Here is a 27,749-nt window from a genome sequence, read left to right on the forward strand (position 1 = left end):
CTCATGTCCGTCTCATCAAGCAGGGACCCTGCAGGTGGGAAAGAAAGATGGCGAGAGGACAGCCAATATCACATTTTCCTTCCCAAGACAGGGATAAAAAGCCACCAAGACGGCTTTTGTGAAAATCTGGAAGGACGAGAAAAGCCCAGTTTAGTCATCGGATCTCATTTCATCTATTGTTAATCTTGACGAGTGGTGAGCCCGCTGTTCCTGCCAAGCTCTTCAGTACCCAGCTAGATGGGCACCCTGAACAGAAGTGCTTCTGGGCTAGTGCCATAGGGACTGCTCTGAGTACCAGGGTGGCCTCAGGCAAGACTCCAGTCTTTTCTCGAATGGCTTCCCAGGCCTGAGGAGGTACAGGTGAGAAAACGTATGTGGAAGCTCTCTACACACCATGAAGTTCATCCAAATGGAGCAGGATGGTCTCTCTGGTCTGCTGTGCCCAACCCCTCCCCAACCCATAAATAACACAGCCCTTCCAACTCTCCTTCTGATCCCATGCTCAGTGTTGGGGGCCTTGTGGTGGGCAGCCAGGGCCAGCATAGCCAAGCCCTGTCAGTTCCCTTCCCTCTGAAGGTGAACTGGACAGCATTTGTTCTCTGTAGTGTATGATTTGGATTTAGACAAATTCAAAAACTGCCGGATTTCAGAGTGTGTTTGTCACTGCCATCGTCGTTCTCTTGTTCAGGCAGCAGTGAGAATCTGCTCAGCACCTGTGAGCACTATACGCTGAAATGCCTGAGAAGGCTTTCCTCCCTGCAGGTCCCTGGACTCAGCACCTTTTTCCGGCTCCAGGAAGCTCATATCCCACTGATGGACAGCTCGTGGGCATCGCAGCACTATGGAAAACCCACAGCTCCTGGCATCATTTACATGCCACTCAGGTAATTTCGCTTTTGGAGAAGTTCCGTGAATGTATTTCTAACTTTGAATGTCTTAAAAGTTACGTGGCTAGCTGGTGAGTATTTATTTTTAGCCTCTCCAATGCACCAGGATTCACTGTCTTCCCACTGATTAGCTGCTACACTCAAATCATCACCATGTTGGCTGAAGTCTGGTCTTGGTTTCAGTGATGTTTGCTGTCGGTGGGCATTAAAGTGGTGTTCAAAACTCACCCTACCTATCAAAAGCATCTTTTCAAATAAACTGTTAATTAGTATTCTAGATATGAATATGCCTTTGGAAAAAAGTAGACCCTCGTAAGGGAGGAACAAGTAAGTTCTCTGGGACTAGCTCAGTGGGGATGGGGTTGGAAAAGGCTTTTGAAGGTTTTGAGTTGCATTTCCTTAGTGTCTACACGGGCGGTTTCATGGAGGCTGCCTGAGGGCCTAGTCTCTACTGGCCACAGCAGAGTGGAAGTTGTTTAGGAGCTGAGGTTCCCACTTACGCCAATTGGCCCCTAAAGTTTGAACATGTAATCATTTGGTCTCCTTTTCTAATGAATGTACTCCAGCGTGAAAACTTCTCAGAGTTAAAGTCACACCTCCGTAAAATGACACCTTTCACCAGGCACGTTGAGGTCCTAATGATGTCTACCTTCTTTGGAGCAGGAGGCCACATGCCCAGGACTGTCACATCTATGTCCCCACATGGCTACTGGTCAGTGAAGCTGTGAAATCTTTCACTGCTGCCTTTATTTACACCTGTGTTCAACTTCACGTGAGCAGCCCCCTCGGAATTTCTTTCGTTAACCCAAATATAAGCTGGCATTTGATGGCACAGCAGGCAGGAAGTGCTGACAGGGGCCCCTGCCTCCCCTACCACCTTTCCCTTCCTCTCAGTGGGGAGAGGTGTCCTAGGCCTGCAGGAGGTTCCCTGCATGGGGTTTGACAGCAGACGGGCCTGCTCTGAAACTCATCTCTGTTCATTACCAGCTGTGTGGCCTTAGGCAAATAACTCAACCTCTCTGTGCCTCAGTTCCTTCATCGGTATGATTAAATGCGATAATGTTTGTATGGCGCATATCCCAGTGTGGCACACAAAGAGTGCCGTCATTATTAGCTATGCAGTCAAATCAGTTCACTTCTGGCCTGCAGCCTGTCCGCACTCACCTGCCTGGGTCCTTTCCATTATCTGTGTTCCATGCCTGTGTTTTCACCTTTCTTTCTTGTGGCATATAAACATGTTTGGCTCATCTGTTTAGAGCATCCTTCCCTGGACCTGGTCTTTTCTGTTCTGATGCTGGATTTTGTATCCCCTTCACTCCTGGTCCCTACTCAGCCCTTGTTCCTCAGCCTCCTGTCCTGGGTGCACCTGCTCCCCAGCCCCATACACTGACCCTTGCTGCGGTCACTAGTGTTCTCCCACTGGCCGCCACAAGGACCGCAGTCTTCAGCCAACGTTATCTCTATAGCAAGGTGCTGTCCCCTGCTCAGGGGAGTGCTGTGCCCTCTGCGGCTCCCCTCCCCAGCACCCCGAAGGCTGGGTGCACTGTTCTTCACACCAGGGCCAGGCCCCCCTGGCCCAAGCTGCAAATCAGACCAGGACACATTACCAGTGAAAGTGTTTAATAGTTAAATTATTTAAATAGACTTTTCAATTTCCATGGGAAATCATAATCGTATCTGTTTCTGCAAGAGTAGGAATAAAAAGAGTGCACACCCCTTAGAGGGAACGAAGAGCTGGCACTGCACCTGCACGCTGTCACCAGTCACTGCTGGGATGAGAGAGGGGTCCCCATGGGGCCGGGAGGCCATGACCATGGGGGAACACGGGATGGACTCAGCACACACACCGTACTCAGGTTGGAAGCAGAACGAAAACCCAACACCAGTGGCGGGCGATGTGGAGGGGCAGGGAACTTGAGAACAACAGCTGGAAGAAAGCGGGCCTCCTGCCCTCGACGGCGGGATGGCAATGCAGAACTCAAAGGATGGAGCAGCAGAAGCACGGGACAGACTCAGGCTTGGCAGTTTTGGGTCCGCACACTTTGTTTCTCAGAGCTGTGTTCGAATTGTGGTGGGATTAGTGTGCGGCGAGGGGAGGGTGGTGCTAGAGCCCAGTGAGAGGTGGTGCAGGTGGGTATCAAAGTCACATTGTGGCAGCTGGCACAGAGCCACCGCCTCATCGCCTCCAAGCTCATGTTGGAGGTGAGGATCATTCTAACCTGAGAAGCAATGGGAAGATTTGGGCATGGGCCCTAAGGATTCCATCAAATTCTGTGGTAGAGTATCATTTTCCAAATGCCTTCCTCATAGCTTATAAAAATAGTATTTTTTTCTTGGTATATTTAACTGCCTCCTCCCGATAAAACAAAATTCCTGCTAGCTTTCCCTGTGGACTCTAAAGCGGGGCTCTGCCCATTCCTCTGCCTGGTTTGCCGGTGGAGGTCAAGGCCACTCCCTTTCCTCAAACCTGAGGGCTGCACATTGCAGCCCCCAGTCTTGAGTGAACAGCTCCAGGAAGAGCCACCTGCACCTTGGCCAACTGAGTAGGCCAGGCAGGCTTGGCTTTCTTGCCCCAGCCTGCAAAGCACCCGGCCTTCTGTAAGCACTCCAGAATCCGTGGGAGCTGCCTCTGTAAGCAGCAAATGTCTGAACCCTCAGGGCGTGGAGGGTGGAGGGCGCCACGCTGCCTGCCACAGGATGAGGTTGCTTCCCTTGGTTCCAGCTCGGCCTGGGATGGGAAAGCAGCTTTTTGTTTTCTTATCATCATCCCATCTGCATTTTGCTTAGGGGAAGCAGGGTGTGTGCATGTGTGAACACACGTGTGCGTGTGTCAGAGAAAGACGGGCCCATGTGTCCATGCATCCTCCTACTTCATCTGAGCGTATGGTACCCCCAACGCACACACCCACTGCTCTGGTGGTACCTGGGAAAACCCAAAACTGCCAAATCTGAAAGGAGGGAAACGCATCCTGCGTGAGACCAGTTCCACAGCATGAACACACGCACATATACACCAGTACATACGCCAACATACGCACAGTACAAATGAGCACACACGCCTCGCTGTGCACGGCTGTTTTCTAATATAGAGAATTTACAAAATATAGAATTTGGCATATCTGTGAGATCTCCAAGGCTTTCAATAATACAAAATAAAAAATACAAAAAAGACAAGTGGGGATCCCCGCCCTCCCCCCGAGTGGCGTCCTCATTTGCTTGTGTGTCTCTTACACGCATACAACTAGCATAGTCTAAAGAAGGGCACGGAGAACTTGTTTTGTTTTATTTAATAAATATTTTTCTCAGAATCACCACTCCTTGCTTGGTGTCCTCTTGCCTCCCCCTCGCAATTAGTTCTGTTTCCCTCCTAGGGCACTGTCTGTGTGCGTGGAGGTGTGGGCAGAGGACCACGATGAAGGCCACAGTCCCTCCAAAGCCAGCACTCCTGCCCCAAAGCCCCTGCAGGCGCAGGGTGGCGGCCTCTCTGTCTGAAGTTTAAAGGCTCACATAGAAAAGCAGACCCCTGGGGTCCCTAGGCTCCCCCAGACCAGAGTCCAGCCCGTCTACCCCCAGCTGAGTCGGAGGCCCCTCCCTCAGCCCTGCCCTTGTCCGGGCCGCGCCACACACACATTCCCATGGCTCCTTTCCACCTGTGCAGCAGCACCTGTTGGAAAACTCAAGCTTCAGACCCAGTCTAGCAGAGTCTTCTACAGAGGGAAACATCTTTGGTCAGCTGGGTGCTCGCAGGACGCTGGCACCCCAGGGCCTGGGACTGAGGCCGCTGCCCACCAGCAAAGGCAGCAGCTGCTCTGGAGTCCAAGTGGAAAATCTCAACAGCGCAGCCCTGCGGGCTGGAGCATGGCTTCCCCGCCACCCCCGGCACACAGAGAAGCTGCTTCCATGACTCTGGAGGCCAGGCTGCCTGGCACCGTTGGCCAACAGCTGCTAACTGAGCGGGGGCCCTCCATTGAGGAAGTAGGTCATCATCTCGCCTTTGCCCTTGACCTTGACCACGCCCCGGCACTCCAGTTGGTACGTGTTGGCGGCCAGCACCTGGTACATGTCCGTGGTGACCTGTGGGGGGAAAGGAGGAGAGGGGACAAGCCACTGATGGCCTTGGCCATGAACTGCTGTGGCGTAGAACCACCTCTGACTGCCCAGCCCTGCTGCCACCCCCTGACACAGAAGGAGGGGGCAGCTGCCCCACTGTGGCGCTCTCAGGGAGTGACAGCAGCTCACCGTGGAAGGGATCCTAAGAAAAGAGTGATGCCAGCTCTCACCCTCAGCACCTGTTCGTGCCAGGCACTGTGACGGGCAGCTTGCGTGTGCTGCTTCGGTGCCACTCGGTGTGGCCTGTGGTCCATGGACTGACTGCCCTGAGTCCAGGGAAGTTCAGGAGTGGAGAGTAAGTGCGGGGGAGCTTCCACAGCCATCTGACCTGGCTGCAGCCCGTCTCCAAGGCTGTCCCCGGTGCGCTGTACAAAAGCATCCCTCCGTGACAGATCAGAATGATTTTTAAAAGCTGTTTTTTTCACCACAGGTCATTTGAGAGCCTTTGCTTATCTCACTGCATCTTCCTGTGAGGTGACTACAATTGTTACCCTCAGGCTCAGAGCATCTAAGTCACGTGCCTGAGGTTACACACTTAATAAACGGCAGGGCCTGGGTTTAGGTCCAGGTCTTGTTACCTGGCTCTGCTTTAGCTTTTGGAACAAAGAAGGGAGCTCCCTGATGGCTTCATTAATTTCACTATGCCACTGCTGGGTGAAAGAGGAGAGTGGCGGGGGACAGGTGTGGGGAGTGGCAGCATGGCCAGTGCCTCCTGCGATGATCCAAGAGCCGTTTGTGAGCGTCATCAGAGCTCCCCACCCCAGCCACGCTGCAAGCCCGCTGCTGGGAGCGCCAGGGAGCAGGGGCGGGAGTGCTGGGTGGGCTGCTGAGAGGGACCCCACTGTGTTACTAGCTGCAGTTCCTGTGTGGCAAAGCCCCACGCAAGGTAAGGTGCTGGGTCACTGTGGTGGCTGCTGTCCCTTGCACCTGTCCCTGAATGGGCTGGAAGCCTTGGAAACACACATGCCCCTCGCTCCTATCTCTAGGCCCATCCCGCTGCCCTCCTCAGCAGGAGGAGGTGAGAACAGGCCATCAAGGCCAGGCCCCTCGGCCAGCTTCCACACCCCAGCCGGGTCAGGCTGAGTGGACCAGGACTGAGCTTGGGGTCAGGCTCTTTATTCAGAGGCCCTGTGGGGGAGAGAAGTCGGGACATTTAAGCAGTATCATCAGTGTTGGCAAAAGACCTTAGAAGCAGCACAGTTAGCACCTGGAGAAACTGAGGCCAGGCGAGCTGACTTCCCACAGCCTCACACAGAACTGTGGGTGAGGGCCTTGCAGGGGACTACTGCCCAGAGCAGTGCCTCTGCCATCAGACTACAGCAGGGAATCAAGGAAGGCTTGAGAAAAAGCAGCAGCTGAAGAACAGCAGGCCTGGAAACCACAAGCCCAGCTTGCAAAGGAGGGAGAAAGGGGAAAAGGCCTCTGAGTCTCTGGCCAGGGCCCTTGGCTGCTGGGGCTGGGGGAGGCACCATCCCAGGGCCAGCAGCCTCCACTGGCTCTACTGAGCCAGGCCAGGAATGCTGCAGGCTCAATGGGTAAGACCTGCTCCCTGCAGCCATCTTTGCATCCTCTCTGTGTGCCTGGGCTAGGAGGCACTGGGGCCTGCATGTGCACTCTCAGCTCGGCCTCTACAATCAGATCCACTCCCAGCAGCCCCCAATCCCTTCCATGCCCAGTAGAGGGCTGTGCAGAAGCCTAAAGATCTGTCCAAGGTGCTGAGGGCCTGAAACACAATTGTGTTCTCCAATCTTCAAAGCGTCAACAGCCCCAACACCCTTGAATCTGGCTGCAGAGATTCTGAGTGGGAACTTTGGGTGGCCTGCCCTGAAGACCTCTCGGTGTCAGACACAGGCCCTCCCATGGGGGTGAGGGGTGGTGGATTCTCCTGCACTCACCTGGATGCGGTCAGGTACACCAGTGCTGTCCATGCGGCTGGCCACGTTCACGGTATTGCCCCAGATGTCGTACTGAGGCTTTCGTGCCCCTATCACCCCGGCCACCACGGGGCCGATGTTGAGCCCTGCAGGGGACAGGAATCAGCCACACTCATCAGGTTAGGACTGACACATAGGTCTGGCTTGACCTCACCACCATCTCTCTCTCCACATGCCACAGGTCCTGACTCCCAGCCTGAGACACCCATGGGCCTCCAGGCCCAAGGCCGTGCTTAACCCTGCAGCCTCCCGCTTCCCTGCTCCTATCAAATGCCCGTGAATGCAAGACACAAGGAGCCTGCACCTGTGTCCTCGACACCTCTCAACCAGGAGTGCCCCCTTCGAGGCCTCCTGTATAATGCAGTTGCCTTTCCCTAATCCTCCTCCTCTTGTAGCCATTTAGGCTCAACCTATCAGAATGGCTGTCTCCCTCTTCCTCATTTTTCTGTTTCTTTCCTCGCTATTCTCACTCTTAGATCCTGGCCAACTCATCACCCTGTGCCAGTCTCCTCTCTCCGAGTACTCCTGCTCCCCCGCCTCTGAGCTGGGGCAGGCACACTGCAGCGACCAAGCTCCAGCCACCACTTCGGCTCTCCTCCGCCCCACTTCCCAATCCCACCCAAGGCAACGCTGAGCATCACTGCCCCGGAGCCTTTGCTGAGCTGCTTCTCTCTCCCGAGGCGTTTTCTTTCCTCCTCCCCAGGCTAAATCCTGCCCCACGTATCCGGCTCAACTGATCTTCTCTAGACATTTCCTGTCCTGTCTCCAGGCATGGAGCATTCCCTTCCGTGTAACCTGCCGGTCTCATCCTGTCCTCACTGAGCCCCACTGTTGCCTGTTTCTTGTGTGTGAAGGGCATGACTGAAAACACAGCAGAAGCTCCAAACTAGGCCCCTGGTGACCCTCACTTGGTCAGCAATGCCATCAGTCCTCAGGACTTCCTTCCATGACCCTCCTCGTCAGTCCTTCCAAGTCACAGGCAGCTTTATACCCCATGTGCCATCCCAAGGCTGGACTGTCCATCTTGCTGACTGGACTGAGCCCTGATGGCTTCTGTTTCCCAAAGCCATGCCACCCAGGGAAGACAGGCCCGAGTCTGTAGGAAGGGAGCTGCCACACAAGCTCCCAGCTGCCTGCCCGGCTCCTTCTCTACCTCTTGGCAGATTCTACACTCAGTCCCCAGGCCTGGTCCAATCAAGGAGTTGAGGCTTTTCAAAAACACACACTGGGAGAAAAACGCAAACCAAAGCAGGTGGACAAGATGGGGTGAAAGGAAAACAAGAATGGCAATGTTACACAAGACCAAGAGTGCATGACGTTGATGCAAAAATGTAGGCTGCACATCACTTAAAGCGGACTCCCAGCTGGCTGCGCTCGGGGCCTCCAGCAGCCAGTGCAGGATGCAAACCTGGCCAAACCCACAAAGCACTGTGCCTATGGGATACAGCAAGCCAGCTGGCCCAGGGAAAGCCCGATTCCTGACACTCTGGCTGCAACAAAATGTCTCCCAAGGACACGAATGATCACAATACTGGTTTTTAGTCATCCAATATTTCTGTATAATGTGTTAATTTTGAGAATTGAAATGCCGGTATTTTTGTGGGTGATAATTGTGATTTCTAAAACTTTGAAATCTGAATCACTGATGGTTTGAAACATACCCAGCGAGTTGATAATGCATTAAATGGCTAATAGAACAAAGGCCTGCTCGTTCAGAAAGCATTCTTTACCTCCACAGACCTCAGGAGGAGCAACACTCCACCATGTCAGCTTTCGATTGCAAGACCGACTTGTGCTCCATCAGACCGTACACCCTCGGTAAGATCTGTTCTAAGGACAAACAAACTGCAGAAATGCCTCGAGCTTTGTGGAACGAGTTCAGAGCTGGCATTCCACAGTCATTTTATGGACACAGGAGGGTGGAACACACGGGGCAGTGTGTACCTGGGTTTTCATTGTACCATTCTTTCAACTCTTCTGTAGAGCTGAAACTTGTCAAAATAAAAGCTTGGGGGTAATGAAACAAAACTGACTTAAAAAAAAAAAAAAGAAAAATACATACGTTTTCGGTTCAAAGACTTTCTCAGCAAGAATATGGTCATGACTATTTTGAAACTGATTCAGGACCTCTGTCGGACGCCACAGAGGCATCGGCACAGCCCCTCCAGAGCCATCCGACCAAGGCGAGGCATGTGACAAAGGAGGAGTCCAGGAAGATCCAGGGCTCTGACCTATCACAGGCTCCTCGCCATTTCTTTCCCTGGTTTGTGTGGATGAGCAGCCGCTGGAAGATTTTGCTCACCACCTCGACTCAACAATAACCATACTTGAAACTTGTGTAAAAAGAGTAAAAAGTTGACTCTTTTTAAAAAGTTGGAATAGAATCATTTCACAGTCACGATCACATGATTCTTTGAATGTTTAGTTTTTTCAAACTGTTTCACTTTATTTTGCTAACGATTTTGCAGCTTACATGTTTAATGTGGTTCTAAATTTGCAAATTTAATGACTGGTAACATGTTTATGCATTTTGCATTTAAAATGTATCAAGTATTTGATTTTACTGTTTTCCATTTTTATTGACTGTGGAATACTCTTAAATAAAACAACGCTGTTAGGTCAGTATTACTTGAAATAAATGGGGCTGCCATCTGCCCGGGCTGCAACCACCGGAAGGCCCCATGCCCTCGGCACAGAGTACCCCCTACAAAGCCCTTCGAGCCTGGGCCCCACCAGGCCATCCCTGCATCTGAGTGAGGTGGGAACTCACCAAGGGGTGTCCTGCCCATGTGGCCCTCATGTCAAAAAGCAGCAGAGGCATCGCCAGGCTCTGGGCGGGTTCCACTGTGAGTGACCCATGCCTGCCCCCACCTACTAAGGGCAGGGAACACACCACAGCAGCCTCTGCTGCCCCTGGGCTTCTACCTTGGGACCACAATGGCGGATGCGGGCCGGGGTATAGGGGAGCCCCTGCCAGCCTGCCACCTGAGTGCACCCTGGGCTCAGCGCTCCCGGGGGCCCCGCTCACCGATCTTCATCTGGAAGTTGTTGAAAGAGTGCTCATTGATGTACTTCATCTGGTCCATCAGCTTCATGGCAAAGTCGGCCAGTGCCTTGATGTGGGTCTTGCCCACCTTGTCGTAGGTGGAGTCGTTGAGGCCGGAGGCAGCCATGTAGGTGCTGCCGATGGTCTTGATCTTCTCCAGCTGCCGGAACCGATCCTCGCTGATGATCTGGATGAAGGAGGCCAAACCTGGGTCATCCCCAACCCTGGGACACGGAGGGCCACAGGGAGGGACAGAGGATGTGCAGGGAAGTGCAGCAGCATGGCCCTTCACGTGTCCCCTCTTCACACAGTGGGCCTGTCTCCACCCTCATCAGTGTGATGCCCGCAACGCTCCTGACACAGCCAGGCCCCTCCACACTCTCACCGCCGGACAGTGCCTGTGGGCTACCTGCCCACCCTCATGCCAAGAGCCCTGAAGACAAGGTCACTAGTCACCTCTGAATCTCGTCTCCTCTTCAACAAGCTCACTCCCCCATCCCACCCAGGGAAACCTCCTTTTGCCCAGCAGGATACTCTTTCCCTACTCCCTGGCCCCGGCCCTCCTAGAAGCCTTCCCAGGCTCAATTCAGCCAAATCCCATCACTCCACTGCCCCAGGAGTCTCGCAGGCCGTTCCCAACACTGCCTGGCCCAGCTCCATCGTCTTGCTCCTCTCTGCACCCCGTGTCCAGGCCATGCCAGCCCGCTGGGGCGGCCCCTCTGACACCGATGACTCCCGAGGCAGCTCCCGAGGTCGAGACTGCCCTACAGGGCTCCGCATCCCCAGTTCCTCCACACGCCAGGTGCTCAACAGGGGTATGAGAAGGAAATGAAGGAATGCCTCAATTTGGCCTCCGCTGCTCAGGGCCTCGCATCTTTCTCCTGCCTCCTCCCTTAGCCGAGGGACGCCTCCTTCCTTTGGTTCTCTCAAAGCCCTGGGTCCTGACACTGAGTTGTCCCAGGCCCTGGGGCCCCATGCACCCTAGATGGCATGAGGAACGGCAGTCAGCAAGCCAGTCAGGCGGCTGCCAAAGGCTAAGTTCAAATAGTGTGGGCTGAAACCCCAGCTCTGCCACTTACTGGCAGTGACCTTAGGCCAGACACTTGAAGTCTGTCAGCCTCAGTTTCCTCATCTGTCACAGGATGATGAGAGAGGCCATGTGTCCAAGGTGCCCATTGCAGCACCTAGGGACATAGTCAGGTTCCTGCCGGTAGAGCTCTCATCATCACTGTTTATGTCAGGATGGTAGAAGGGGACGCCAGGTCTCTTCACATCCCTCCCACACCAGGGACCTGTAGGCCCCTCCCAGGAACACAGCCTGACCCAGGCCCCACTGTGCACCTCATCAAAATCAGCGATGATCTCATTGAGTAGCCGCAGGCACTCGACACCCTCGTTGTTGGCCTCCAGCTCAACGTAGAACTCGGAGAAGTTGGCGATGGAGGCGAACATGACCGCCACGCACTCACAGGACTGATAGTAGAGCTCATCGTTGCGCCGCTCGCGGGCCAGGAAGTGAGCGGCCACATCCTTGGGCAGGATGTTGTGCAGCAGCCGCCGGTTGTAGGCCTGCAGCTCCTCCATCTCCTCCTTCTCCTCTGTGGCCTGGGAGAAAAAGACTGCAAGTCACCCAGATGCCAGCACGAGCCCAGGTGTTGGCCCCTCCACCTCCTCCTCTCCATGGCCCGGAGAAAAAGCGCCAGTCACGCAAATGCCAACTCGTGCCCAGGATGTTGGCAAGTACCGCTGTCTCTCCTCCTCCCTCTGCTGTTTCCACTTCCAGGTTTTCTCCAAAGAGCAGGACTTTGACAATCAGCAAAGACATTTCTGAGCATTGAACTCTCTCTGCTGGCCTCTCTGGGGGTGCTGAGCCTGCAGGGGGCAGCCCTGAGCAGCAACAGGCCTGGAGGCGAGGCTGCAAGGATCCTGTCTGCCAAAGGCCAGAACCAGGCTGGAGGGGAAAAGAATCCAAAACACAGCCCACACAGCCCTCCAGCTCCCCAGCGCTCCTCCACTGTTCATTACCTTAATTGACAGACCTGTGGGGGAAACAGCCCAAAGCCCTGCCCAGTCTCCCTGCCTCCCAGGAGGGCAGACTTGCCCCAGATCCAGGTGCAGCCAGGAGGAGCAAGTACCATGAGGGACCCCCTGGGATGAGGATGGGACATCACCAGTGACTTTAATTTACCCCTCCGTTTGGGTTCTGGGTCTGTGCAGTGGGATTTTGTGGTCGTCCACCCTCCAGGTTAAAGGATAGTGCAGATGCCTTAGGTCAAGAGGCCAGTAGTGCCCTACAAGGTGCTGAAGGGAAGAGGTGTCACACACTGAGGTGTGGCAAGGAATCATCTAACAAGAGTCTTCATGAGACACTGCATTGTAGTGGTCAGCTGGCTTCCTCACCCATGGGGGCAGATAACACAGCCCCCTTTAACTGGGAGTGACTGTGTTGGCAAAACCAACCAGGAGAAAATCATTAATTAGCAGAGCCACTTTGAAAAGTCTGGCTGGCCCACTTGGGCTTTTCCTAACTAAATGAAGACACTTTTCTGCTCGGCTGCAAGTAGGATCTACAGCAGGACCATGACTGACTCTCAGGACCTTGGCTGTCCCTGTAGGTGGTGGCTGTCCATGGGGAAGGAGCTGGCGTCCTTTTCCAAGGCTTCAGGACCTGGGTCCAGCAGGGAGGAAGAGCTCCCAGGGCAGAAGATCCAGGACCCCAAGGCTCAATGGCCAGCCCTGCCCCTAAGGTGAATGGGCTCCTGACTGTGCTGCCTATGGCCTGGTGGCCTCTGGAGTCCCTGGGAATGTGGCTGTGAGGACAGGGATCAGCCCGACGGGTCCTGGATGCTAAAGGGCCCCGCCTTCCACCACCACCCACAGAGGCGCGGGGAGTCAGCTGGTCTGTGCTATCTTCTTGTCCAGTCTTCCTGCCCAGGTGACCTAAGCTCCTGGGAGGCAGGAATGCCCCTCCCCATGAATAAGGCTACCTGTGTCTGGCTCTGAAACAGCTGTGCCCATGGGAGAAGGCTGGGGGCAGGGGGCATTCCTGTGCTTCTTCTCACATGCTGTCCCATGGAGGAGCCCAGCAGTCAGTTATTTGCCTCTGAAAATGCACCAGACTAGACAGTCCTGCTCCTACCTCTGCTGAGACACATGCCTGGGGGCCCAGGGATGCCAGGAGCACTGCAGCTCCTTTGATGCACCCTGCAGGTGGCAGACAGCATCAGTCCAAAGTGTCAGACAGAATGGAGGTGGAGGCTGGGGGCAGGGCTGCTAGGAGCAGGCTACTGCTGGGGGCAAAGTCAATCCCCAGGGCCAGGCCAGTTGCTACGGCCACCTCTGCAAACTCCACCCCAGCACAGGTGGGCGCCTACCAATGCAGCCAACTACTTCTGGGGCTGGGCCCTGGCAGGGCAGAAAGGTTCAGGGGGCTACAGCCTCTTGGCCCCACTAAGGTCAATGTTGGAGGAAGGGACAAGAGCAGGCTCTACTGAGAACTCAGACTCTGCAGTTAGGCCAGGAGGGGGCCAGGTGGGGGCCTGGCAGGTTAGAGTGTGTTCCTTGTGCAGGTGCTTCAAGAATGCTGAGAAGTCCACCTACCAGCCAACTGTACAGGGGCTGCTGGAGCCAGTCTGGGGGTGGGGCAGGGACTATCACTCGCCCATCCCAAGGGCCTGCTTTTTGGCGTTTCTTTATTTGTATTTATGTGATGTTGGCTCCCTCTCCCAAAATCCCAGGGGAAGAATGGGAGAATGAGGGACCTGCTGGAAAACTTCAGGGAGAGAGTTTGCCACAGGCTGGCAGGTAGACACAGGCTCACTCACACATCCCTACACACACACACATGCACACACACTCATGTGCATGTGTGTACACACAGGCGGGGAGAGGGTGGTGGGGGTCACCACTGAGCAAATAAACACATATATGAAAGACGATGGGAGGTGACTTTTCTCATTGCCAGAAATGACATTGCAAGCATGGAAAAGGGAAGGCTGGGAAGAAGCCTGAGGTATTGGATTAAAATAGGAGATAGTAGTATGAACTCAGGATTATTTTAAAAAGATCTATACAGACGGATACTGAAGTAATATAGATACATATGTACACAGGTTTCCACGTATGTTTCCACACTTACATATCTTTCTTAGCATTGTCCATGGAGAGGACCTACAAGCAGCAAGCACACCAAGCACTCAGACTTTGGTTTCTAAACACCACTCTCTACTATAAAGAATGAGGGAGGACTCTCTGAAGAAATCACAGATTCCTGGGCTGCAGCAGGGAAAGCACAAGATTACCCTGAGATCGCTTGTGTTATAAAGTCAGGAAAAGCTCAAAGCGTGATGGAGACCTGTCAGATAACACAGACAACAACTTGAAATGCACATGGGCCAAACCTCGGACAATTTGAGTATTAAAATAAATAGTGAAGGTTGCAGATGATAACCCACTGGATTACATGGGAACCTGTGAGTCCAGGCTGAGGTAGGGAAGTGAATAAATAAGCAAATCAATGGAGGAGGAGGGACAGCTCTTCTGTGTAGTAGAATGCCAACCACAAGTCCAGAAGGAATGGCAGACACTGGGCGTTACTATCGGGCATTTCCACAGCAGGCACTGAGCCAAGCAGGAGCCACCAGTGGATGCAAAGGTTGCCAGGCAGAGATTTGCTGAGGATCAGAAAATTAGTGGAATTATCAGACTCTCTTTCAATAAAGTGCTAGTCAAATACAAAGGGGGAAAGGGGGACTTGACAGTGGAGAAATCTGGCAGATGCCAGTTGAGCAGGCATCAGGGCTGACATCGCCAGTGGTGGGATGGGTCAACGTGGTAGAGTCTCTCAGTGTGAGGCATCGAGGGGTGCCCGGCTCCATTTCTGTGTGCTTCCTCCAGGAAGGGCTCAGCCTGAGTCTGGCATGGGTCTGAAGGTCCCAGAATAACAAGTTCTTTAAGATTGGCAAGGACTGTGAGACGAGGAGAGACTGAGGATCTGCTGCAGACCGGAACAGCTCGATGCAGAGGGCCCATGCACAGGATCCTGGACCAGCATCGGGACAGTTGGCAACACTGAGTGGGGCCTGCCGCACCCCTGCTGATTGCCTAGATGGGGAGGGTGTGCGGGGATGATGTGGGGAGGGTGTGCGGGGATGACGCAGGGAGTGTCCTTGTTTTTGCAAGGTAAACATGGGAGTATTTAGGGGTGATGGGGCATCATGTCAGAAAGTACATATGGCGGGGGGTGATAGAGCAAATGCAGAAAAATGCGAGCCTCCTGAAAATGTTCCCAAAGAGAGGTGATTGAGGGAGAAGGCAGAGGCCTGACAAGAGGGAGGCTCACACAGGATCTTCCCCAGGGTGCCCCAGCCCAGGGCTTCCCAAGGGCATTCTGCACAGAACCCTTCTGGGATTCTCCCTGGTTCCCCCAAACTCAGGGGATCCCCCCAACTACAGACCTCCATGCTCAGTTCCAGCCAGAACCCATGCAAAATACTCAGCAGAAGGGACAACCATTTGCCCCCATCCTCACTCAGCATCCAACAAAAAGCAGGGCCTCCTGCTCCAGCCCGAAGACTTCCATTCTGATGCCTCTAACAAGTCTGGGATAGAGGAGGTCAAAGTGAGCTGTGGGTGAGCTCAAGTGGTCTGGAGTTAGGGGCTGGGCCAGAAGAGGTAGAGACCGGGCCAGGCTAAGCTCTGCACAGGGCTGGGCTGGAATAAAAGGTGAGGCAACCCACAGGAAGACAGGGCTTTCTCCTGCTGAGTGTTCTTGGGCGCTCCCTCCTGGCCCTTCTGAGATGCTCCAGCAGGTAACCTGGCCCACGGGCACCCCTTCCTCCAGGGAGACAAGGCACAGGGCCCAGGGCATGCATCCTGGAGAGCCAAGTGTTGGCTGGAATGCACACAGCATGGTCAACAGTCTTTGCTCCTTCAGTCCATCCCCTCTGGAGGAGTCTTCGACCCAGTTCTGGCCAGGTCAAGCCCTGCTGAGCAGCCTTTGTTGCCAGCTCCCTACCCTGGCCAGGTTCCTTCCCTACTCCTCCATTCACCTCTTGCCACTCTTCCTTCCCCCACTGTCCATTGCTGCCCCCACCGCAAAGGACCTGCCTGCACCTCCCCTCTGTCCCTGCGCGGCAGCACACAAAGTAAGTGCCCAGCCAGTATTTGCTGACTTCAAAGCACGCCTCCTGGGCCATCAGAGTCCCAGCACCGTCAGCATGGGTTTGTCTGCATGCAGTAAGTCCCAGGGTTTTGCCCCTTGGCTCCAGAGAGCAGGGAGCAGACCCACGGGGACACAGGGCACCAAGTGGCTTCAATGGGGCCTGAGCAGGACAGCTAGTCAGTGTAAAATGAAGGCCCGGCTTGGCCTGGCCCAGGACACGAGCCTGTTGCTCTCCGTCACCTGCCTCCCCTCCCCAGGTCCAGCCCCAGGTCCACCCACCTGCAGTTTCCAGAGGAAGTCGAGGCGGGCGGTGGACTCCACCTGCTGGGCGTGCAGGTACAGGGCCAGCACAAAGACTGAGATGATGATGGGCGTCACCACCTTCAATGCCACCTTGGTTGCGTGCTCAGGGCTGCGGGTAGGAGGTGGGCAGGCCTGAGTCCGCCCTGGCTCCTCACAGCGGGCTCTGAGGAACCCCCACCCCCACCCACTGCTGTCCCTTTTTTCTTCCTGCCCCTATACCTTCCCCTCTTCCTTATCCCCCTGCTCAAACTTTGCCTCACGCATGCCTCCTCCAGGAAGCCTTCCTGGCTGGCAGCCCCATCTCAGACCCTGCTTGCACCTGCAGCCCAGGCAGCCATTACTCCTCTCCTGACGCCTCATAACCCCCCGTCACTTGGGAGCTCCCCTCTTGTCAGATCAGGGGATGAACTCGGCCCTTCTAAAAGGCACCATGTACATCCAGATCCTTCTCTGGACAAGACAGGGGCAGTGGGTGCAGTACAAGGGGGCCAGGCAGGCCATGCTGACCCTGTCTCTAGACAACCTTGGGCAAGTGTCTTAATCTCTCTGAACTTTAGTTTGCTTATCTGTGTACAACAGGATAACAATACCCACATTTCAAGATGGTAGTAAGGATTAAAGAGATATTATAAACAAAATGCTTAGTGCAGCATCTGACAAACAGTAGGTGCTCCAAAACTAGTAGCATTATTGTCTAACTCTATTTTTGTTACTAATAGATACTCTTAACAAAAGCGGCCATTCCAAACCCTAAGTCTTGTGCCAGCCAAGAGCTCAAGCCCTGGAAGGCTGCACAGAGGCTCCAGTGACCGCCTCCCCCCTTGCTCAGGCAGCAGCCCTCAACGCAGGGACGGGTCCCACAAGCGCTGCAGCCCTCGCCTTTATTCCTCAACTCCAGAGGGAAAGTGGGTACCAGCTTCCATTCTCCTGGGTCTGGGGTTCTCACAGGCTCCTGGGGAAGAGCTTGAAGCTAAATGTTTTAAAATGAGGCCTATGGAATGATCTGAAGCCGGTGATCCCAACCACAGAGCCTACAGATCACCTTGGCGGGGATCATGAAAGTGACCAGGGCCTCTGCCCCTGAGGACGCCTTGCTGCCCCAGGAGGAACCAGCCTCCCTGTTTCTGTTGGCCTCCTCCTTCATTACCCACCTTGCCACCGAAGGCCCCTCCCACCTGGGCACCAGCTGCCTTCCCTGTCTGCTCTGTGCTGAGGGCAGGGAGCGGCCCTATCTGAGGAGCATCAACTCACCACTGGGAGGTCCCGTTGTTGAAGAAGTCTCTGTGAAGAGAGTTGGGGAAGACTGGTCAGGGCCACCCTCCTGCATAAGGCGGCCTCCACTCCTGCTCGGCCCCCACGCCCTGCTCTGCTGTCCCCACCACTGCTGCTCCTGGCTCCCCAGCCCCAACCCCCTCCATATTCAAGGACACTTTCAGGATGGGAGGTGGTAGAAAACACAGCCCCAACTAGCATTGGATACTCATGACCACAAACCACCCAGCTCTTACCTGAAACCCTGCCTTCCCTGACCCAGCCCATCTGCCTGGGTGGAGGCCTGCCTGCCTCTCCCTCTCCCAGGCCTTTGCTGCCGTCCAGAGGGAGTGGAGGAGATCCCACAGCTGTGCTGCTTGGTGTGGCAGCCGCTGGCCACATGCAGCTGCTGAGACTTAACACGGGGCTGGTGCAAGTTAAAATGTGTTGTACGTGTAAAACATACACCAGGTTTTGAATAATTAGTGTAAAAAAAGGTAAAATATTTCATTAAAAATTTTATACTGATTATATCTTAAAATGATATTCTGGCTATATAATACTCATTAAATAAAACTCAAATTATACTTTTTGCCTTTTTAATATGGCTATAAGAAAATTTTAAATTACGTAAGTGGTTTTTTTTTTTTTTTTTTTTTTTTTTTGACAGTCTTTTTTTATTTTTCAGGCTGGAGTGCAGTGGTGCAGTCTCGGCTCACTGTAACCGCCATCTCCTGAGTTCAAGCTATTCTTGTGCCTCAGTCTCCCAAGTAGCTGGGATTACAGGCACATGCCACCACCCCTGACCAATTTTTATATTTCTAGTAGACACGGGATTTTGTTGGCCAGGCTGGACTCAACTGATCCACCCACCTCAGCCTCCCGAAGAGCTGGGATTACAGGCGTGAGCTACCGCACCCTGCCCACTTTTTATCTATTGGAAAATGTTGCCCTAGAGCCAAACCACAGTCTCCCAATCCAGAAATAACCTTTACTATCTGCTGCCAGCTTCAGCGCCTGAAGAGGAGATGCTGGGGACGGGGAAGGAGCAGTAAGAGGAGGGCAACATTCCCTGCTCCAGTCCCAACCCATGGGTAGAAAGTTCCTGGACCTTCTCTTCCTCCTCAAAGGACTGCAGCCTGTCCTATGCTCGACTGCCCCATGTCTTTGTGGTCATCTGGCCACGGCCCCTACACAACCACCAAGAAGTTCTTCCTTGAATATGACTTAAACCCTTCATTAGAGCTCCACCTCTCAGGCAACACCACCTTCGCGAGACAGAAACATTCCCGAGAGTTTTCTGTGTATCCACATTGTACCTCCACTGCCTAGGTCAGCGGCTGGCACAAAGCACGCCCTTAATAAATATTTTTGAACGAATGAATGGGTGAACAAATGGATGGATGGATGAATCCCTTCCTCTAGCTCAAAAAAGGTACAGTTTGCTACATTTTTTCAGGGGACACAGAACTGTCACTTTTTTTTTTTTTTTTTTTTTTGCACTTCTTGGTGTGTGTGTAGGGAGTGGTGATGCATAGAAAAGAGTATGACAAATCAGGCACTTTAAATACATCTTACTACTCTAGGTGTTGATAATCGACAGGTCACATTTGCCAAGCTTCCAAATTAACCTGCTTCGGGGAGGTCTTGTGATTTACAGCAATATCCTGTCCCTGAGTGAAGAATCTTATCTGAGCTCCTCAAATTGCTGATGTACTGATTAATGCATAACCTATTGATATAAAAAAATGCTGATTCATTTCTGAATCATGAATTTGTACTGATTGCTAGCATGTAGACATTTTAGTCTGTATGTTGCGATCTGTAGTCAATGATTGTAATCCTCCAATGACAAAGGACAACTCTGATCTGAGGAGTCCCCTTCCCTTCTACTTTCTTATGAAAGCATTCCCGAAGCTTCTGGAACACGCCCAACTTGGTGCGTGTGTCTTCCTGGCCAATCCTCACATTCGGCTTCCAATAAAACTTAATCAAATTATTTCTGCCTCAACCACCTTCATTTAGGTTGACAATATTCCCATTTTACAAGGAAAAAGTTATGAGGTTCAGAGGAATGACCAATGTGTCTGATGCTGAGATTCTAACTCAATTTCCCCCGAAGCCTGAGGTCTTTCCCCTCATGGAGCCACCTCCCTTGGAAATCTGACATCTATCACTACATGGCCATGCTGACTGTGGGGCCAGACAGCCGTGGGCCCCACCTTCACGCCCACCACCTCTAGGACGTGGGATCTAACCTCTGCCACCACAGCCAGGAGCCTTTCAGTAGTGCACAGATGCCCCGCCTTACGTGGTGGGTCTGCCTATTTGGCTGGGTTGCTGGAGGATGAAGAGGAACAGCAGATATCCAGGCACCTGCCTTGAGGTGGGACACAGAGCCTGTGAACAACAAAGCTTGTCCCTCTGCTCCCACACACCTTACTGCCTGGCTCTGCTGGACCGTGACTCCTCTGAGCCTGGGGCAGCTGGACTGAGGTGAAAGCAGCCCACTGGAGGCTGCCCTGGGGAGGAGCAAATCAGAGAAAGAAACACAATGGGGCCTGGTGACCTGAGGCCACTCCAACTACTGGGGACGGGAAGGAAGGAAAGAAACAAGGCCGTTTCCCCAGATGTCAGGGCTGGGGAGGAACAAGACACTCTCCTCACAAGTTCCCCGTGGTGCCGGAACCCTAAACCTCCTGCTCTTGCCACCTCCCTGCAATGTCCCGTGCCCCGTGGGGAACGTGAGGAAGGTGCCCCGTACATGGCGTTGGCGGTGACCAGTAGGTCGGCATTGTCGAAGAGCGTGACACCCGGCACCTCCACGACGAGCACGTAGATGAGCTCGATGGCCAGCATGAGCGCCAGCTTCCCGATGCAGTTGATCTGCAGGAACACGGAGCAGGCCAGCAGGCTGAGCAGCACGCTGTAGGTGAAGTACTGCGGGCAGAGGGCAATGGCATCAGCTCCCCAGGCCCTGCCCGCCCCCTGGCCCCGTGCATCTTCCAGTCTGAGCTGGGTCAAGTGAGGCCTGGGCTGGGCATGTTTCTGCTGATGTAAATTTCCCAACAGGTGTGATGTAAGGCGAAGGGCCCTGGTTAGGAACCAGGAGATGGGCTCCAGCTGGAGTCTGGCCATTGCCTGCAGGACAGCCCCACATTACAGCTATGCTGCAGGCCCAGGCTGCCCTGGGTTTCAGCCGTGATCCAGGCTGGGCTTTGTGTGCCTCGGGCTGTGTGCTCAGCCCCTCTGAGCCTCCGTGTCCCCTCTGCAAGACTTCCTATCTCACGGCTTGCTGTGATGAACACAAGCAAGGAAGGCCTCGCTGCACTGTCTGGCACCCTCGGTAACCGTGGGGGCCCCCCCCCTCATCTGCAGCTTTGAACTACAAAGCTCCAAAAGCTGAATGTGTTTTCATGACTCCTGTAGGGGCCACGCCTGAACGGAGCTGCTCTGGTGACAAAAGCTGACCTCCCTGCTGGGACGCTAGTTATCTTTATCCTGTCTCCTGTGACATGCAGACATGCTATACTGTAGAAATATGACCACGTCATGATCAGACTCCACTGGGGGTGGGAGGCAACCTTTTAAACTCTGAAAAATTCTAAAGTCCAAAATACATGGGGCCCCAAAGGTTTCAGAGGACAGATCATGCCCTGTGCTGTTCCCTCTGGGGACGCCCCTTCTGGTCTCTGAGCCTCCGTTTCCTTCTTAGACAACTGAGGGGCTGAACCAGGTCATCCTGGAGGTCCCCATCTGCTGCTGTCCCTTGATGCACATCAGCATCGGTTATTGTTGTCATTATTTTTAATTTAGCGCCACTGTTTCTGAGTCAGGCCTCCAGACATTTAGTCTTCGCACACAGCCTCGGCCCTGGGCTGCAGCAGCCCCCAAGCGCAGACCCTCAGCCTCCCCAGGCCTTCCGGAGCCAAGGAAAGACGGCCAAGGGCCCCTGGGTGACTGGATTGCTGGGGGAAGCCTCCCCTCACCACTGGGAACAGGAGCAGAAGAGGGAATGAGGAGGGCATGCCTAGAGGAGCAAGCTCAGAGCCCCCGAGCCCCAGGCTTTGAGAGGAGGGATGGCAGCTCCAAGAGCCAGCCTGGATTCCCGTTCAGACCCTGGCCCAGACAACCAGGAGGCCAACATTGGATGCTGGGGACCCCCCAGGGCATGGTCTGTAAGGAGTTGCTGAATCAGGAGAAACCTTTGAGGGGGGTGGTCTGCTGGTGGGGGCTGAAGGCTGGCACCAAGCCTCTCCCACAAATGACGAGCCAGAATCTGCCCACTGCCACCCTCTCCCCCTGGCCTTAGCCTCACCAGGGGAACCACCATCAAGGGGCAAGTACGAGACTGAAAATAGCCTCTGCTCCTCACAAACAGCCCTCAGAAAGCTGAAGTGCTCCTGTGGGCTCTCAGCCAGATGTGTGAGGCAGCGGAGGCTAGGGAGGCTAGGGAGGTGAGGCTGGGGAGGGGAGGCTAGGAAGGGGAGGCTGGGTGCAACATGGCTGCCTGGAAGAGACAGAGAGCTTGCCACCAGCCCAGGGGCGGGGCGGGGCGGGGCGGGGCGGGGGTGGGGCTACACCTGCCTGGGTGAGCTGGGGCCAAGCCCTGCTCCTCCCTGGGCCTTCTCTGCCCTATCTGTACAACTGAGCCAGATCCCAGGCTGGGAGGGAGGCCCACACTGGCAGCCCACAGCACCCCTCAGCTGCAGTCACAGGCTCTTTGGGAGTTGGATGAAAACATGAACCTTCTCCCCAGAAAAAGGCAAACTGCCCCCATCTTACTGGCTTCATGTGTGCACCCATAGGGAGCTGGGGATGTGAGAAGGGGGAGGCTGGAAGGCCGGCCCAACTGCTGACTAGCGAACTGCTCCCTGTCAAATGCAGCACCGTGAACGAAGCACCTTGCATGCCACAGGTGCTTAATATATGCTGCTCTCCGAATAAGGATACGTGGCACTATTTTTAAACCCAAATGCCTATAGGCACAAAATTTCTTTTTGAGGTGATAAAAGTATTCTAAAATTAGATGATGATGATGGGTGTACACACTGGTGAACACATGAAAAGCTACTGAACTGTGCACTTTGAACGGGTGAGATTTATAGTAGTGCTGGTTTGGGATTGGGTTCCTTTGCTCCCCCCTCTCCTCTCTGACCCTAACAGCTGGGGCTTAGGTGGGTTCTCCTGAGGTGGGGCAGGGTCTGCTAGAGAAGCGGAGGGTCCAGAAAGTTTTGCCCCCGGATCAGGAGCACGAACTCTGTCTGGAGCCGGACAAACTGAATGAGAGCTCCAGCTCTGTTAAGTCCTGGCTGTGTGACCTGGGGTAAATTACTTAGCCTCTCTGTGTCTCAGGTTCTTTGCCTCTACAAAGGAGATAATATAACACTTATGTCATAGGCTGTTGGGAGGATTTCATTAGTAAGTGTGTATAGAACCCTTAGCCACAGTCCCTGGTAAGCACTATAGAAACAACAGCTACACCACCGTCATCATCATCATCATACGGAGGAGGCTCCCCTTGTTCCCAGCGTCTGGCACGTAGGAGTGAGAGATATTGGGGTAAGCGGGTCTCTAGAAGACAGTGAGCTGGTGAGACCCTGTCCTTCAGACTGTCCTGAGCAGCTGAGGGGACAGTGGGGGAGGGCAAGGGACTCGTCACCACTCCCTTCCAGCCCGTGCACACCCAGTACCTCGGGGAAGTTGCAGTTGGGCCAGGGGCTGCCACAGAAGCCCTGCTCATCGCCCAGGCTGTAGTTGACGGCCGACTCCACCACGTGACATGCGTTGACCTTGCTCGCGCTGATGTTGTGCTCCTGTGCCAAGCAGCCCAGCAGGTCCTTGGAGTTGCATGTGAACTGGGGGCAGGGAGGAGGGTGGTGAGGGGAGGGTAAGCTGCTGGGGGACAGGTAGGGCAAACCCAGCTGCAGGCTCCCACCCGTCCTCCGCCTCAGGTGCAGTGACACTGATGGGGACAAAATCTGAAAGAGGCTGAGGAACGGGCAAGGTTTGCTCAGCTGCCCTGGCTGGAGGGGGTGTGGCTAGCGTGCCCTGCCAAGGAGGGGCTCTTAAACACGCCTTGGGGACATTCCCTAAACTCTTCCTGGCCCCACCAGGCTTGAGAATGAAGAGCTAAGAACTTCACTTAGTGGGAGAGTACCAAGCATAGTGGCTCATGCCTGTAATCCTAGCATTTTGAGAGGCCAAGGCCAGCGGATCCCTTGAGCCCAGGAGTTTGAGACCAGTCTGGCAACCAGCCTGGCAACATGGGGAAACCCCATCTCTAAAAAAAAAAAAAAAAAAAAAATTAGCTGGGCATGGTAGTGGTGCACACCTGTAGTCTCAGCCACTTGGGAGGCTGAGGCAGGAGAATGGCATAAACCCAGGAGGCAGAGCTTTGCAGTGAGCTGAGATCCGGCTACTGCACTCCAGCCTGGGTGACAGAGCAAGACTCCGTCTCAAAAAACAAAAAAAGACTCCATGTGAGGCACATTGAGTCAAAGCTTATCCCAGACCCAGGAGCGACACAAATAAGAAAGTGTCTCCTAGCCCTGCCGGGCGGGTACACGGCTCCAATGGGTTTGATCCAATGGGGCTGTGGAGGTGCTGGGAGATGGTGCAGCCACCCACCATGTTGACAAAAGCCGCCAGGAACACCAGGGTGATGGTGAACACCCCAACTAGGGTGCTGTTCATCTTGGACCGCACGATCTTCCTGGAGAGAGTCTGCAGCGGGGAGGGGAAGAGCTAGGGTAGGGGTGGGGGGTAGAGAGGGAGGGAGGGAGAGACGGAATAGCATTCAGCAAGGACTCCACAAATGGCCCCAGGAGTGTAGTGGACATACCTGTGTCTCTCCCCAGCGTGACCCCCGGGCCTTCCTGGTGGCCCTCCCAGCCTGCAAGTCTCCAGCCTTGAACTGCTGCAACATTGCTTCCAGGTCAACGGCAGGGCAGATTCTGCAGCTGACCAGGAGCGGGACTACGTGGGGAACCCAGGCGAGAGAGGCAGGATGAGAGGAAAGATGGTATCTTGACCCAACAGAGAAATCAATAAAAAAGCACATTGACCTGCTGTGTGCCATCAGGGAGGGGCGGTGGGTGGCAGCTGAGGAGTCGTGGAGGGCTCAGAATGTTCCCCGGAGGGTTGAGAAGGCTTCTGGGAGGGAGTGGGCAGTGGTAGGTTTAAGGATTTGGAGAGGATTAGGCCTCACTCAGGAGGAGGAACTGAGCAGTGAGGAGCAGGAGGGAGGTGGATGTGGCCCTGAGCACTGAGTGAGCTCTGTCCTTAGCACAAAGCTCCAGGGACCTGCCATTTCCCTCACCCTCTCCTCCTCTGTATTCTTCCACTAGACAAACCATGTCTACTCAAAGACCCCTGCAGCTTTGGTAATTACATGATTGGGCTCCTAAGTCCCATTTCTGCCACCAAATCTGATGCAGCTGGCCTTGTAAATGATGTCCCCCTCATCTCCTATGCAACCTAGGCTGGAAAAAGAATCTGATGGACAGAGAAGCAAAACAGTGGATCCATGATGCCCCACCCCTACCTGCCCCACCCCTTCCTGCTGAGGTATATCTGCTACAGACATGCTAGGTGTCCATAAAACCCCTCAAGGGCAGACAGGGTGGTTGAAAAAGCACTGAACCAGGAGTCGGGAAGCCTGGGCTTGGCTTGGTTTTTCCTTTGTGTTCCTGAGCAAGCCACATCCCATCTCTGAAGTCTCCTATTTGTAGGGCTCTTGGGACCTTTGGGCACCCCCCAGCTTTTGTGGTGAGTGAAGCAGGCAAAGGTCTCTACCCCAATCATGGGCCGTGAGCATCCCTGAAAATTCTTGCTGAAAGTGCCAGACCACAAGGCTTCTTCATCCCCCGATACTGAGAGTGTCTGTAGTTGGCCACACTGACAGCTAAATAGGTCATAGGGCCGTAGCATGACCACCATGTGACCACTCACTCCCAGTGGGGAGGGGAACTGGCTTGTGTGCTACAGTATTTGCTGCCAACCCAAAAAAGTGTCGGGCCCTTGGTCCAGTGTTGAAGCTTCAGCTGCAACCCAAACCCACTACGTGTGCAGCATCCATGAGGGCCCATCACATGGGACTTCAGTGGCAAAGGGACTTCCAACACAAATATGCTGACACTCATGCTGCTGACTGTAACATGAGTAATAAAGTTTTTGTCTCTGACCCAGGAGTCTCGTGTCTTCTGCCAGCCTCTACGAAACAGCAACAAGCAAACTCATTAGCTTGTAAGTAGGGTAAAATCACACCTTAGACCCTTCAGCATTCTAGACAAAAAGTCAGGTCCCTGCTCACCCCCAGGTCTTGGGCTTGGAGCTGGCTGTGTGCATAGGGAAAGTGTATATCTTTCTGACCCCAGAATCCTCCTCCACCCTTCCAGCAAAGCCATTTCCTATCAGCAGAGGGAAAGAGGGGACCACAAAGATGGACAGATCACAGGAAGAACTGCTGCCATGGCAGAAGACTGGCAGTCTCACATAGGCTACAGGCTGAAAGATGAAGGCCTGGGACTCCATCTCCCCAGCAGGAGAGCCTCCCAGGTATGCTCCTATACCACCAAGCCTGTGGCACATGTTCTGAGCAAACACTGGGATAATAAAGGAGACCCTCTGGGATAATAAAAGAGACCCTCTGACCAAACCGTCTTATGTGGTAGAAGGAAAGTTAAGTGTGATCTGAAGAGCATAAGCTTGTATTAAAATCTTGCTTGATAGACATAGAAATGAATCAAATAGATTGAGGGTCCAGAAACAAATTCTTCCATTTATGGCCCAATGATTTTGACAAGCATTCCAAGACAATGGTGAAAGGGCAGTCTTTTCAACAAATGGTGCTGGGACACATGGATATCCACAGGCAAAAAAATGAAGTTGGGTCCCTACTGCACCCTGTACAAAAATTAACTCAAAATGGACCAGAAAACTTAAATGTAAAAGCCAAAACTACAGAACTCTTACGGAAAACATACAAGTAGATCTTTGTGACTTTGGATCAGGCAACGGTTTCTTAGAGGTGACACCAAAAGCACCACTCAAAAAAGAAAAAATAGATAAATTGGACTTTATCAAAATTAATTATTTTTGTCCTTCAACTAACACCATCAGGAAAGTTAAAAAAAAAAAAAAAGTATTGGTGAGGATGCAGAAAGCTGGAATCCTTGTGCATTGCTGGTGGAATGTAAAATGAGGCAGCCACTGAGGAAAACAGTAGGGCAGCTCCTCAAAAACTCAAGCATAGAATTATTCTATGATCCAGTAATTCCACTTCTGGGTATATGCCCCAAAGAATTTGAAACAGGGACTTGTACAGATACTTGTACACCCTTGTTCACAGCTGTATTCTTCCTAATAGCCTGAAAGTGGAAACAATTTAATCGTCCATCAATTGATGAATAAACAAAATGTGATACATCCATACACAGGAATATTTTTCAGGCATAAAGAGAGTAAAGTGCTGTTGCATGCTGCAATATGGACGAGCCTCAAAACTAACATGCTAAGTGCATGAAACCAGTCTCACAAGGCCACGTGAGATTCCCTTTATGTGAGATGTCCAGAACATGCGAATCATAGAGACAAAGTAGATGAGTAGTTGTCGAGGGCTGTGGTGATCAGGGAGGGAGGAGTGACTGCTAATGGATCTGGGGGTTTCTTCTGGGGATGACAACAACGTTCTGGAATCAGCATCAATAGTTGAATAACTTTGTGAATACACTAAAAACTCGTGTATTAAAAGTTCATTCACCTGTATAAAGGTGAATTTTATGGTATGCAAATTATGTCTCAATGAAGCTCTTATTTTAAAAAATCTTGCTCAGCCTCCTACTGGCTGTGTGATCCTACACTCTGAACTTCAGTCTCCTTACTGGGAAACTGGGAATAGCTCTCTCCCAGAGTGGCTATCAAGACTTAGCAAAGTGATGCATTTGAAAGTGCTCTGTAAGCTGTTAAATGCAACAGAAAAGTTAGTTAATATTTGCATTTTAAAGAGCTATATTGCCAATAAGAATGAAAGTCCTTATTTCCCATTTAAAGGA

At 53.3% G+C, this 27,749-nt stretch overlaps 1 protein-coding gene across 1 annotated transcript in view; it reads right to left on the bottom strand.

The window, feature by feature from the left end:
* Window positions 1-2,490: 2,490 nt before the first annotated feature.
* The window catches only part of ADCY5 (adenylate cyclase 5), a 137,162-nt gene continuing 111,903 nt past the window's right edge, over window positions 2,491-27,749 (bottom strand). Inside the window, exons 13-21 of the mRNA XM_023214821.2 lie at window positions 24,325-24,441; window positions 23,388-23,552; window positions 20,459-20,634; window positions 17,695-17,724; window positions 16,420-16,552; window positions 11,319-11,582; window positions 9,960-10,164; window positions 6,893-7,017; window positions 2,491-4,961 (exon numbers count right to left, since the gene is read on the bottom strand). Coding sequence (XP_023070589.1) covers window positions 4,833-4,961; window positions 6,893-7,017; window positions 9,960-10,164; window positions 11,319-11,582; window positions 16,420-16,552; window positions 17,695-17,724; window positions 20,459-20,634; window positions 23,388-23,552; window positions 24,325-24,441 — 1,344 coding nt within the window. The 3' untranslated portion in view covers window positions 2,491-4,832. The remainder of the gene's footprint in view (window positions 4,962-6,892; window positions 7,018-9,959; window positions 10,165-11,318; window positions 11,583-16,419; window positions 16,553-17,694; window positions 17,725-20,458; window positions 20,635-23,387; window positions 23,553-24,324; window positions 24,442-27,749) is intronic.

Source organism: Piliocolobus tephrosceles, chromosome 2 (assembly GCF_002776525.5).
Source record: "Piliocolobus tephrosceles isolate RC106 chromosome 2, ASM277652v3, whole genome shotgun sequence".
NCBI classification, from domain to species: domain Eukaryota; kingdom Metazoa; phylum Chordata; class Mammalia; order Primates; family Cercopithecidae; genus Piliocolobus; species Piliocolobus tephrosceles.